The sequence below is a fragment of the Columba livia genome, chromosome 1 (genome assembly GCF_036013475.1).
Source record: "Columba livia isolate bColLiv1 breed racing homer chromosome 1, bColLiv1.pat.W.v2, whole genome shotgun sequence".
Lineage (NCBI taxonomy): Eukaryota > Metazoa > Chordata > Aves > Columbiformes > Columbidae > Columba > Columba livia.
Window position 1 is genome coordinate 72,530,260 of NC_088602.1, and position 14,326 is coordinate 72,544,585.

The window sequence follows — 14,326 nt, forward strand, 5'->3', positions numbered from 1 at the left end:
GAAGAGGGTCCAGGCCACGGATTCTGTTGTTCGGTCACAGACTGCACTTTGCATTTTTAAAATTATGTGGTCGGCCCGTAAGAATCCTGCACAACTTTAATCCTCCAGAGGTAGTATTTACTTCCTGCTCTGCTGCATGTTACACTAGTAAAGAGAAGGGAAAGACAACTGGAGTAGTTTAGAAAAATGGGTGTATAACAGTTGTGATGATTTAGAACAGGGGTGTCAGGCTCATTTTCGCTGGGGGGGCACATCAGCCTCGCAGTTGCCTTCAAAGGGCTGAATGTAATTTTAGGACTGGATACATTCAGCCCTTTAAAGGCAACTGCGAGGCTGATGTGCCCCCCAGCGAAAATGAGCTTGACCGCTCCCCTCCCCTTGATTTAGAAGAGCCCAGTGATGGCCATAATGGATGCCAATTGTTGAGTATGTGGGAGGCACTAATCTAATGCAGGAGACTTGAATGGTAAATTGTTAATTTTTTTATATTTATTTTTCAACAAATAAATCTTCGTTTCACCTTATGCTCTGTGGCTTGTTTCTTAAGAGTTCCAGTACAGTATGTACACCACAATGCAGTGCAGACCAAAAAAATGCCTGCTGGAATAGATCATGCCACTGTGTGGAATGGTGTGACCTGTCCTTTGAGGGGAAAGATGCCTCAGGGTTTGGCTCAATTTAACCATTTATTTTTCTCCTTAAAATATACACCTAATTCATTCCAGAGAAAACAAAAGAACATTAAAGCAAAACAAATAAGTTAAGAACAGCTGTGAGAAGAGGCAGATGCCTGAACATTAATAAAAAGGTAAGGGGTTTTGGGGGGAAGCTGGTGGTTAGCTAGAGCAAGACAAAAACCTTATCTCCCTCTTCCCATTTTTGTATTTTGAAGTCTTATTTAGCTTTATTGCTTTAACATTTTTGCTGATGGAAAACTAAAACTCTAGTGGTAAAGGCTGGATAGGTAGAGTTGCTGCTTTTTCTTCATCCCAAGGAGAAAAAAAGTCACTATGCTATTTGCAAATTCTTCTCTTTTTAAAAAAATATTAGAAGTACCAAGGTATCTTCCTTAAAAAAAAAAAAAAAAAAAAAAAGAAAGAAAAACCAAAATAAGATGTAAAACAACCAAAGAAAAAAGTTATAAGTATTTTAAAGCCATCTTTAATAATCAGTTTGTTAGTCTCCTCAGTAGAAGCAATGAAGTAAAGAGTGTTTCCCATGCAGCCTGACAGGAGTTGCCTTCAGTAGCAATAATGCATTTAAACATTGACCAACTCTAGTAACTGTCTTCCGGGAGACTGTGGGCAGGAAGATTTAATCAGTGTCTTCATCAGATTATTTTATAGTAGCAGTTCTGTCTGGTGGCTTCTTACATTGTCTCTAGTAGAGAGTGGAGTTTGGCCTGTTTTGCGTAGTGTGTTAAATTTTAAGCTTTCTAAGTTGGAAGTTTGACATTTAAGAAACTTTAAACCGAGTTGTTAAGGCACGTACAAATAAGAAGGACAGAGGTAAAAGAGTCATGCTTGCAGATTACCTGATAATTCACAATATCAAAGCTGACCAGAGGATATCCAGAGACCAAGATTCCCATTTCTATGTTCTACAAAATATCCCAAAAAGGTAACTAAAACATGATGCATAAAACCCAACATTAACTACTACTGCACTGAACTGATTTCAGCCCCATCTTTATCCTAGCTGTAAAACACAGAAGTGTGAGAGGAGATGTAAAAGTTGTATTTGAATCAATTTTAGAATTATACCACCGTTTTTTGGTTTTTGTTTTTGCTTTTTTTTTTTTTTTTTTTTTTTAGTTAACTGGCACATTTAGCAGTAGATTGTGGAGCAACCAGTAAGGGGATCTTTCTGAAAATGAAAGCAGCAGCCATTGTGCTGCTTCCCTATTCACCCAGCTTCACTTTTTCATCTCTACAGCATAGAGATCACCACGCTTCTGGCTTAAAATAGGAAGCTGTTGACGTATTTCTGCAAGTTTCTTGAGATCTGCAGGGGAGGAAGAAAGAGCTATTAGAACAGTCAAAAAGGAAAGCTCCTGACTTCTCTGAGGTGCGGCAGGAAAAGAGCAGCTTTAACAGAATGGGTCCATAGGGCACTGCCACTTTGCTCTTTCCTAGGGTGGCAGCTTCCTCAAAAGCAAGGAAACTGGAAGAGTATAGTCAAGTGCTGCTTGTCCATGCTTTACTCCAGCAGAAGTTGAGAAGGGATGGGAATGGTGCATCATCTGTAATTACATCTGCAAGCCTGCAGACTTAAATTGTCTCTCCTTAGTCTCATGACCTCTACTCAAGAAAGCAAGCAGGGGAAAAAAACAAAACAACAACAAAAAACCAACACTTTACCTATATCTGTGTATATAACTGTTTCCTCAGCCCCAGCTTTGGCTATGACTTCACCCCTGCAAAATTAAGCACATTTGTTCACAGCATTAACACAGAAGCCTCAAGGCATCAGTCCAGTTGCTGCTGTTCGTACAAAAAGGAGTTCCTGCCCTTGATGTCTACAGCTGTAAAGACAGGGATGTCCTAAAAATAGCATCATAATTTATAACTGGCATGATAGCTTCCAGGCTTTATATGTGGCACATTTTATATGTGACATATGCATACTTAACATAAGCATGTTTCCAAAGATCAAGAATCATGATAAGAGCAACTATGAGAACCACTGCATGGGAGCATGTAGAATACCTCAAGCAGAAAGAGCTTCACCAGGGACAGCCATATATGGCAAAGACTAACGCTTTCTCCTTTCAGATCCTACTGGCTTTTACTAGCAGTATACTGTTACTCTGCATGAGCTACTGAACATTATTTATCATGTTTCCCACTAGGTGTTCTGTCACTGCTTTCATCATCTACAGTTATAAGCTCAAGACGTGGATAAAGCTTTTCTTACTTTACAATCACCATTTATTTGAAAGAAAAATAACTGCCTGAAGATTTGGTCACTTTTACCTCCTGTGCACCTGTGTGACTTCTGCTTAAATCAGAATGTGTCTTATCTAGCTGAACACATTCTTCTTGTTCTTTCTTATGTCAAAGCAGTGTTTTCCTTTGAGGAAATGAAATAGTTTTGTGCAAGCTGTTTAAGATGGTTCCGTTCTGTACAGAGAATTACCATAATGAACTGAACTTCACAGACAAGTTGAAAAGGTCAGCAGCTCAACTAATGCTAAATATTAGTATTAAGTATCTTGTTACCAAAAAGAATACACACTGTTAAACTAGTTTCAGTTTTAGGCTTAAGTCACAGCTGTTTTTTACCAAGAACTTATGACATAAAGAATAGCTGGAAATGTGGGCCTGAAATATGACTGTTAAGCAAAACGTATTTTTAACCACGAAAATACGTTGTGGGTTTTTTTTTCTGAACTCACCATGGATTTACTACAGTGCTGTGTCCCCAGGCAACATAGGATGCTTTTTCATCTCTAGCAGGAGATACGGTAGCTACGTAGACTTGATTATCAACAGCTCTGTGTTCAGAGAAAGATGAGGGAAGAAGGGAGGAAATAAAGTTAGTAGAATTTTTTTAATACCACCAGTTGACTAAGCAGAAGAGAAAGAATTCACTCCGAAGGGCAAGCTATATATCCTCCTAAGGATTAGCCAAAACTGTAAATGATATGAAGGTCAGAGAAAGCAGAGCCTCGAAAGATTAAGTCTCTAGCACCTGCTCCAGAGTTAGTGGGTAGAATGAGTTACATGTTCATTCAGTATGTAGCAAAGTTGATTAAAGCTGACCCAGTGAAAAAATAATACTGCATTCAGGAATCTCAGGATCTATTTCTATCCGTAACTAGAGCAGTTCTCAAAAGTTCTCAAATGGTTATTGGCTCTTCTGTCTAGAAGTTTGTGTGTGAAGGGTGCTTAAAGGGCCATGAGGGAAGCATTCTTGAAAGGGCATAACTGCACAGGCATTGGCAGCAGTGAGGCATGAGCCTTTCCCTCTTTTCTCCTTGAGAACAAGACCATTTTGGTGTCCCATGCAAGGCTTGAGCAATGGTGCAGCTCCAGTAGCCAAGCGGCCCTGCAGCACCAATTCCAATGCATAGTGTCATTTGGAACTTAAGAGCACTTCAGTTCCACCTGCTAAAACTCCCTCTGGAAGAGGGGGATAAGCTCTTACTTTGTTCTCACCTTCCCCTTTGTAGCAGTTCCCAATGAGCTGGTCCAGTTGTCAGGTTAAAAGCTCCTGGATATATCAGCAGCTGGCAACCTTTGTTAAAAGAAAATTAGAAGCCAGACATCATTAGGGAGAAGATGGTTGACCCTAGAGTAACCCTTCACATTGAGATTCAAGGCGAGGTTTCTTTCAGTACTTCCCAACCTCTGGCCAAAACGGAACCACAGAGAGCTTGCCCACACGTGACCCAAGCGATCACTTAGATTAGCAAAGCCCTGTGATACATTACCAAGCCTGAGGATGTATGGTCTTCTCACTCCATCAGCAAATGTGCATCAGGAAATTACTGTTATTTTACTCAAGGAGAAAAGATGCTCATTTGAATAACAAAGTCTTGGCCACAAGATGCATTTTGTGTTACTGAATGAAGACAAGACTGCCTGATCCCACAGACTTCCCCATATGTACCACCCTGAAACCACCCTGCATAGTTCAGGCCTCAGGGCTAACCATGCTCAATTAGCTGACCCAGCCTCACCTTTCTGTCCGTAGATTTGAGCCATCTCAGCAAATCTGATGTCATAGCAGATGCCCAGGCCCACTTTACAGTATGCTGTCCTCAAAACACAAGAGACAATGGTTATATTGCTATTACAAGTACACAAAAGCAACCGCAAGACTCTTTGTAGCTATCCTGCCGGCTGCTATTTTATATGTCCCACAGTAACAAAAGGAGCTATATTTAAATGTGTATCCTTATCTGTAACAAGCATTGGCTGTTTGTGGGGGAGAATTCGTGTTTCATGATGAGAGGAAGACTGTGAGAAGCAATCTTATCTACCTTTTAAAAAGAGCCATTTCCACAAAATCATGTTATATCAGGTCTCTGAATAATGTATTCCCCTCTCATTTAGCTGCAGGTTTTTTTATTATTTCATTTTCAAGAAAAAGAAGCTTTCACTGGACTAAAGAAACTACAGTCATGCCCTTTTGCAATCACGTTGCCTTTTTAAAATGACCCACACATTTGGAACAATTTAAACTATATTTGCTATGGTTGTCAAATGCCTAATATAAATCTGACAGTCTAAAATTACATTGCTGGGGAGGAGGGGGAAGAGAATTCCAGAATGACTGTAGTGTTATTGTGGTAGAGCTTCTTAAAGACAGGGCTTGTCTTATACTCACAAGTATCAAACATGGAGAAACTATTCCCTGGACTCAGTGTTTCAGACTCTTTGAACTGTATCTTCCCAGGGATATTAATGTCAAACAAATGAACCTGTAATTATAGTATGATTAATAACAATTAATAACAATTTCTCTGCTTGGTATTTGAGCCTCTTCTATTAGGCATGTGTTTTCTAGTTACTGTTACCTAGACTACTCTTTGTCAGGATCCCACCTAAATATTGCTTAAGATTGTGAGATCTCCTAAAGATGATTTAAAGCAGCTTTTTTGGGTTTTCTTCATACACGTCTAAAGTCATTTTGGGAAAAAAAAAAAAAGACTGGCCATTTTAAACAACACATACAATGCCTGTGACCCAAGTAATGCACATATCAAACACTTATACTGCATACCAAATATGATTCCCTGTTCTTCTCCCATGCAGTAATAGAGAGTAGTTAAAAACAGAAAAAATTATAACAACTAACTTGTAGTATAGCTTTGTATCTTCTTCGCAGAAACAATCCCTGCAAAATAGCTGGATATCTTGATCTAATGAGTAATTTTGCAAAAGAAAGAATACATATAAAATGTCTTGAATTTGTCAGGATGATTGTAAAGAATGTTAAAGAAGCTGATATTTTCTTCTCTATGATTTAAGCCCCATTCCTGCAAAACTTCTCCAGAAAATACCTCCACCTAGTCACAAAATTCCCACAACTTCAGCTCTGCAGATGCCTCTTAGCCCCTCCAGACAGTCTTTATCCTTTCCCTGCAATGCAAGAGTCTGTTCCTGACCAGAGCTTCCTAATAATATAGCTGGTTTTATATAATTATTCATTCATATTTACACAATACAAGCCTGCACTCATTCTACCAACAACTACTGGGCTTGCAGACTGGTATGGTATGACAGATGGAAGACAACATTGGACTTCAGAAAGTGTTCTAATAGGGTACCAAAGTGTAGAATCAGTTAACAGAACAAATTAATACCTGCTCCCAGAGGTATTTTGCACCACCTCATTTTCTCCAAGTAACCTTGCATTCTCTTTTTTGTTTTTCCTTGAAAGAAATAAGCTGTTGTTCACGTAAGGAATAATATCTGTATGCATAGTCAGATTAACAGAAACTACACTCTATAGTTATGAAAAGAAGGTAGTTTCTACAAAGGCACAAAGCAATGTGCAGGTGGAAGATGACAGTAAGCAAGCAAGCATCCACCACAAACAGCAGATGCAGCTTAGCTTTGGAACTTGGACTTTGGTTGTCTGCACTAATCGTATATATAGCATATAAACTGTGTAAAGAACAGTATTTATGATAACAGAAGCACTAAATCCATTGGGAACCTGAGGGAAAACCCTGATCCCACTTAAGAGGCACTATGTTTTAGACCTAGACCACGGCACACAGATGAGTTGGATCGGTATTTACTTTTTACTACAGTTTTCCCAGGATCTGGAAAAAGGCCATTATGCCTTCTGCATTTTGTTGTCCTCATCCAGAACAAGTTTAGGACCACCTTTAGAAGGGGCATTTTCATATCCCAAATAAAAATTTCATGCAATTTTACTGACAGTACTTAGCTTATCATTAATGCAAGATTCTACTAATTCACATCACCTGTAGACACAGATGAAATAATTTGTGCAACACTGCTGAGAAATCTTCTAGTAACAATATAGTGCCATCTTACCTTCCTATGCTTTGCCAACATAGCACCATCAGGCCCAAAGACAGTGCATGTATTATACAGCTTTCCACCATCCTCTTCCGGAATGGATCCTTTGTAAAGGCAAGAACAAAGATTTCCCCCGCTGTATTACATGGAATTGTGATCTGATGGCACTACTAGACATTGCCTGTTTTTCCCTCAATGAGATGGTGACTACAAGAAAACTACCTCCAATGAGATATATGCTGCACTCCTTTGCAACTTCTGAGAGCTTCTGTGTCGATTCCCCAGGGATCTTCTCTGCATACTCTTTAAAGTATTGGGTTCCATATGGAGAATTAAAGCATTCCTGGAGTTAGAAAAATAAATTTAAAATCCAGTAACACCACTACAAGGAGATGTACTTGACCTTGCAATCTGCTCTCTATCAATGCTCTCATACAATCTTAGAGTTTACGGGAGCTCAATAAGCAAATCAGAAAATACCAGGAGGCCACAGAGACCTTAACAATTATAGAAAATGCAGTGGGTGTGCTGGTGTGAATATGTGACAAATAGAACATGAGCTAGGAGCATCAAGCAAGCGGCACATAGCAAGGCTAGCACGTTTATCAGTCTAGACTTAGGAAGATCATAAGGGATGTTCTCATCAGAACAATGAACCAAGCTCCACCTAGCTCACTTGACCAGTTACAAGCTAAATAGATCCTCTCAAAACTGTGAAATGCATGTGCCTGTCCACAGCCCATGACTGATTTGTTTTTAAAAAGGACCTCTGCAAAAGTAGGCATTTCTCAAAATTATATATTCTTTATCTAAAACAATCCTTTAAACATCACTTTCCCACAGCTCAACAGTGTCTTCTGTCCTAGGCTCTAGTTAAAGATTTGCTACCCCTTAGAACCAGGCATGTAATCTTTAGACAGCATGATTAACAGAACAGTCTAGACACCTGAACCAGATGGCTAATGGTATTTGAGATGCCCACAATATCCAGAACTTTTACTCTGCATTGTATTTGTCAACTCTGTGAGGATGCGAGACACACCTCCCTCCCCCCCTAATACTTTTTCCCCTAAAGAAGTACAGCTGAAGGCCACAGATAGGCTATCAAACAGTAACAGCACCTACTCTTTGGCAAGTGATTTCCAGCCCAAGCATCTGCTTCAATTGTTACCTTTGCTCAGTGGAAGTTGTAATAAGATCAACTCCCCACCAACAAAAAAAAAAAAAAAGAAACTGTGAATAGCACCATAAACATTTATGTCTTAACTGCTCAAGCAAACTTTGTAACAGCTGTAGTAGATTTTACTGAACTGGAGTAACAGAACCAAAACTGGATGAATGTTTTTGCCCCATATACAGACAGTAGGCCAGCAGGTGCCAGCTAACCCACAGCAGACTTTGTAGAGGGAAGGGGCAGCAAGGGAAGTCTCCACAGGTTGGCAAATGAGCTCCCCAGGCTTTTGAAAGTTGGACTGAACAACAAGGAAACGAAAACAACGCCAGCTGCCTCCACCTTCGTCTTGCCATTTGCAGCGTCATTGTGGCTGGTACTGAAACCATGGGATCAATAGAATGGGCAGATCTCTGTGCAAGTTTGTGGCAGCGGCACATGGGGCTGTTCATAAGCTGACACTGGAACAAAACTGCAGACTGTCTGCACAGATCACCTGGTCCTGTGCTCTCTGAAGTGGTAAGAATACAGGGACAGATCTTTGAATTGCCTTTTTATCCATTTCTAGATCCAAATGGATTCTGGGTTTATTTCCTTATCCACAAACATTAAAAATTGTTTTTCTGTCACAATTTTTTCCTGGTTCAGAAATGAAAAAAGTTTAACATATCTAGGCTAACACGTCACAGGAAAACTGCCATAAGCCTCTGCAGAGGTGTAGATTATACAGTCAGTGCAAGTTACTTCTGCTCTTTTTGTAATGTGACTTTAAATTAAAAAAAAAAAAAGAAATACAAAACAAAAACATGGAGGGAAGAGAGTATTTCATGCCCATGTCGTAATGCCAATACAAAATTTACCACCCATAAGTCTGCGAACAACCTTGCCCTTTTTATGACAAGCTTTACTCTAAAAGCATAACTTATCATCAGCAAAGTGGGTATCTCAACTAAATAGGCCTGGAAAACTCAAAGTTTGTGCACATGATGAAACTAGCAAATAATAGATAATCCAAATGTAGGAGGCCCAGCCAGAATAATCAAAGGTCACATTTCCAACACAGGAGCTGTGTTAGCACAGAGGAGGTGGGAAGGTCACCTAATACTTTGCCTGTGACAGCAGGAGGGAAAACATTCTGCGTGTAAAACATTCAGACCAAAAGTTCACCCAGAGAACTTTACACTCCTGAGTTAGATGCTGTAGGGCACAGGGGTAACATATGTACCCCCCAGGAAGAGACAAAAAAAGCTCAAAGCTGCACTGGAAAGGTCACCTTGTTGCCAGCAAACTCACCTGTGTGAAAATTCAGCAAGGTTATCATGGCTGAAGTCCAAAAAGTAAATCAGAAATGATCAGCAGTTTTAAGTGGCTATTTATGATCCCATACAACGAAGTCACAAGAAAAATACGTTTTAATCACAACTCAGCCACAAATGACCTGCTGGAAACACTTTAAGTCTAATTTGTTTCTCATGTACTACCCAATCTGGAATTATTATGGCAAAGAGAGTCATTGTATACCTGTTTTCTTTCATCTTCGTATCAATATGCTTTAGCTGAAAATCACCTTTTCCTACATTTCTAGCATGGAAGGCGTCTGCAAAAATTCAAACCACAGTGTCATTTTTGTGAATTCAGAACATACCAGTGACGGAATTGCCTGGGATTTAAACCAGCAAAAACTTAACTAGAACCTTATATCACAAAAAGACAACCTGCCTTTTTTTTTTCTTGTTTTTCTTCCTCTTAAGTGTTCTGCAAGTGTGCTGCTAAACAGAACCCCTGTTTGTTTTTTGTGTGTTTAATGGTTTGTGGGGGTTTTTTGTTGTTTTTTGTTTGTTTGTTTGTTTGAGTTTTTTGGGTTTGTTTGTTTGTCTTTGTTGTACTTGGTTGTTTGTTTGTTGTTGCTTTGTTTTGGGGTTTTTTGTTGTTGTTGGTTTTGTTTTGATTCTCCCATATTTTGGAGCCTCAGAAAGTATCTAAGCTATCCAGAGAGAAAAATAAATATATATAACACTAGAAAGAGTTTTCCAAGAATTCAGTGTATAGATGCTAAGCAGACCATGATTTTTACTCACAGGTAGAGCCACAACGTTTGCTCCCTGAGCTGCTGCTTCTCTCACCAGCCCACAGGCTCGTTGAAGATTACCCGATTTAACAGGAGATACATGAAGCTGAACAAGAGCCAGGCGGAAGTCTAATGGCAGAAAGAAAAGAAAAAAAATAGTCAACAAAATTCCCCCAGGAAAAACTCTTCAAAATTTGAATTCACTAATGAGCATTTAACAAAATTAAGTTGCTTATATGTTAACACATACACAAACCAGTTCCAACTCATTTTGTAGTCTGTCTACAAACTCTGGAAATGGTCTCTTAACACAGGGATAACATTCAAACCTAGGCTTGCTAATGGGAACCTTAAATCGCCATCCCTCTGCTCAGAGATCACAGAGCTCACCTGCTAGTAATACATTTAGCCTAGGCAGTACCCAGCCTAAGTTCTAACATACGATACTGTGTGACAAAAAGGGAGACCATTAATCACCTGGACCTCCTTCTTCATTCCCAGGTTCCCACAGGCTTTGTGAGACTTTTGGTTGCGCCAGTCACCTGATGAACACTGCATGTCCTAAAATGCCACCAGCAAGCTAAACGATTGGATCATCCTGAAAGCAGCAAATATGGGAATAGTTTGCTTTTGTCCATCAAATGACACCTAGCCTTGGAAATGGCTATAAAACCCAATTAAGATAACATTTGCAACTCGGTTTCTAGCCAAGAGAAAGTTGCAAGCATTATCAACACTGTCTCTTATGTGACTAAGCAGGATTTTTACTTTTAGTCTCTTGAAGTACACAAGTGGAAGAGATCCAATAAAGTTTTGTGCACAATCCTTGGACTTTCTTCCATAAACCCCCTAGTAATTTGAACTGTAAGAAAACACATCCTGATCAGGTAGAACTATCTCCTTAAAAAAAAAAAAATAATGTTCTGGCTTCATAAAGAAAAATACCCCAGTGTCAAAGCACCTCTCTTCTCTGGAAAACTCCCCTGTCAGACAGTCAGAGATCACTATAGGATAAATAAAAAGCTGCAAGCAACACAGCTCAGCAGTCAGAGAAATGGAAATAACTGATTCAAGTGAAGACAAGTCAGGAACAGTCAGGCAGAATATTTTCCAAATATTCTCACTTCAGTAGCTAATCAACTAGTTTTCAGAGGTTAAGTAAATGATTAACTGCTCACTTTGCCACTCTTAATGTGAGATACTCTTAATATTTTGTTTCTTGATTAAAGAAAGCTTAACTGAGATTTTGAATAGATGTAACCACAGTTAGCTTCATGCCCACAAAGATAACCATACCAGGAATCTGTGTAAAACACTTCCCAATATTTATGAAACGTGTTTTTGCTCAGAGAAACTGGACACTTAAAGACTTACATTTCAGTACAAATTCACTTTTGAAAGAAAACCCAAACAAAATAGCATCTACTAGGGAAAATTTTAACTAACCTCCCTTAATGTTTATAACACTAGTAAGCCATTAATATTATTTTCCCTACACCTCAGGTTTTGAGTTTGCTAAATGGCAAAACGAAAGCTCAATCACAACAGCATACATGTACTATGCATACACAGTTTTGTTTAAAAACGTTGAGACGTTCAAGCAGCAGAAATGCAGTGAAATGTGCAACAGTGGTGTAAAGGCCCAAGATTTCTTCTGGTCTTGCTAAGGTGCCTCAAAAGTTTCTTTAAAAGCAATTATTAGGATAAGCCTATAGCAATGCAAACCAGGACCGGGTAAAAGCGCATCTAAGTAAAATAACTGTAGCAGTATGAAATATGGGGTTTTTTTGAAAAAAACAGAAGCTCAACGTGTCTGGTTCGTTCACATCAAATTCCTTGGCAAGCTGACCACCGCAGCAGTACCGAGAGATGCACGGCAAGCAGTTCGCACCTGTCTGTAGCAAAGCGGGAACGCGCGGTGGCTCCCTCTAGTACCTGCGCTATTTCACACCCCCAAAAGGCTCAGAGACGGCACCCAGGGCTGCGGACCCCGGGGAACACTGGCCAGGGCAGCAGCCTGCCCGCAGCCCGGCCCCTGTTGCGCCCCCTACGGTCAGACAAGAGTCAGGGTCCAACGGGGACACGGCGGGGCCCGCGGCGGTGGCTCCGCCGAGAGCCCCAGGGCGAGCGGGGAAGGCGACACTACGGAGCGACCCCTCTGCCCGCCTGAGGCCCGGAGCGGGAGGCCGGGGCTCCGCTAGAGGGGCAGGTTTAACCTCACGCCGGCCTCTTTTTGCCACGTCCCCGGTCGGCGCCGGGACCCCGGGGGCGGGAGGGAAAGCGCGAGGAGGAGGATGAGGAGAGGCACGAGAGGAACCAACGGCTACTCCGCGCGCACCGCCACTCACTGGCCATGGCTCCGCGCGCTGCCCGCATCCCCGCGCGGCCCCGGCTCCGCCCTCATAGATCTGCACGGCCCGCCCGCGCGCATACACGACGGCACCGCGCAGGGTGCTGCTGGGAAACGTAGTCCCGCCCCCGCGCCGGGCCGGCTGTGCCCGTGCGGGAACCCGCGGCCGAAGCGGCGGCTGCAGCTCCAGCTCCGGCGGCCGGTGCCGCGGCAGGGAAGGGAAGGGGAGCGCCTCACCAACACGGCCCGCCACGAGGTTTGCTTAAAAACGACTCGTATGCTGCTTTTAAAACACCTGGCTGATTCCTCGATGAGCTCTCACAGCACTGCCCCTCAGCTCAAGGACAGGGAACTGCTGGAGAGTCCAGCGCAGAGCCACGAAGATGAGTAAGGGAGTGGAGCATCTGCCTTATGAAGAAAGGCTGAGGGAGCTGGGTCTCTTTAGTTTGGAGGAGACTGAGGGGTGACCTCATTAATGTTTATAAATATGTAAAGGGTGAGTGTCACAAGGATGGAGCCAGGCTCTTCTCGGTGACAACCAAAGGTAAGACAAAGGGTAATGGGAGCAAACTGGAACACAAGAGGTTCCACTTGAATATGAGAAGAAACTTCCTCTCAGTGAGGGTGACAGAGCACTGGAACAGGCTGCCCAGGGGGGTTGTGGAGTCTCCTTCTCTGGAGACATTCAAAACCCGCCTGGATATATTTCTGTGTAACCTCACCTAGGCGTTCCTGCTCTGGCCAGGAGGATTGGACTAGATGATCTTTTGAGGTCCCTTCCAATCCCTAACATTCTGCAATTCTGCTAACACAGCTGAAGGCAGTGGCACAGCCCAGGGGCAGAGCAGGGGGTGAGGTACCCTGAGCCCAAGTGGCTGTTGAGCCTTTCCCCCTGCCTAACCCCCGTGGGTGGCAGGGTGCTGGGAGCGCTCCTCCAGTGTAGGTTCAGCACCCGGCAAAAACCTGGCTGTGCACCTGGTGCTGCCCAGAACTGCTGTGCTGACATGCTGATGGACCAGCTCCAAGCAATCCCCAGCACCCGTAGCTTTGTTAAAGGCTTGTCCCAAGAGACATGCACCTGCTGACAGGCAATCCCCTCACCTGGGATATCCTCATTGCCATCTTCCTTTACATGAACAGCACATCCTAAGGTACACACCAATATGCTGATTGCCACACTGTTTTTCTTACTAGCTTTAAACACTGAGTGCTCCCCTTTACTCATCACATAACATTGCTGCCTCATGTACGTATATTACAATCTTGGACTTCTTAAAAGCGTATTTGTAGAACTGTAGATTCATGTAGTATAGAGGCAGTTATTTCTCATGCAAGAATATCTGCACAAGCTCAAAGCACACGACAGCAGAAGGGACAAAGATAAAGCAAAATGGGTAACCCAGGGTGATCAATCTCTCACACATGTTTACTTTCAGGAAACCTGTGCACACAGATAAAGGATGGTAAGTGCACAACCACCATAAAAATGCACAATCACCACTGCTTGCAGCAGTTACAAACCTTCCTTCAACAGAAAAGCTGTTCAATCAGCCCCTTAGAGCTGTAAAGCGAACACCTCATCCCAAACTTACCAAAATGAGGGACAGCAAATTGCTGACAGTGCACAACCACAGATGAGGAGATGCAGCAGCTCTTTGGCAGGTCACTCACGCTTTTAGATCTGCCCATGGTAGCAGAAACAGCATATATGAACTATTTTTTGAATGGCTGTCTCA

General features: G+C 42.0%; 1 protein-coding gene across 3 annotated transcripts; it reads right to left on the minus strand.

Annotated features, from left to right (window-relative positions):
- Nucleotides 1-1,145: 1,145 nt before the first annotated feature.
- NIT2 (nitrilase family member 2) lies at nucleotides 1,146-12,702 on the minus strand. 3 transcript variants are annotated; one of them, XM_065062322.1, is made up of 11 exons: nucleotides 12,589-12,652; nucleotides 10,251-10,369; nucleotides 7,224-7,344; nucleotides 7,017-7,105; nucleotides 5,806-5,869; nucleotides 5,335-5,428; nucleotides 4,685-4,759; nucleotides 4,161-4,239; nucleotides 3,398-3,496; nucleotides 2,361-2,416; nucleotides 1,146-2,004 (listed from the first exon to the last, which is right to left on the minus strand). In XM_065062322.1, the coding sequence occupies exons 3-11, from the start codon at nucleotides 7,323-7,325 to the stop codon at nucleotides 1,916-1,918; spliced, it is 747 nt and encodes a 248-aa protein (XP_064918394.1). In that variant the 5' UTR covers nucleotides 7,326-7,344; nucleotides 10,251-10,369; nucleotides 12,589-12,652; the 3' UTR covers nucleotides 1,146-1,915. The 3 variants fall into 3 exon arrangements, with proteins under 3 accessions (XP_064918394.1, XP_064918397.1, XP_064918386.1); XM_065062325.1 differs by lacking the exon at nucleotides 12,589-12,652 and adding an exon at nucleotides 10,718-10,874; XM_065062314.1 differs by lacking the exon at nucleotides 5,806-5,869 and having other exon boundaries at nucleotides 12,589-12,702.
- Nucleotides 12,703-14,326: the final 1,624 nt, after the last annotated feature.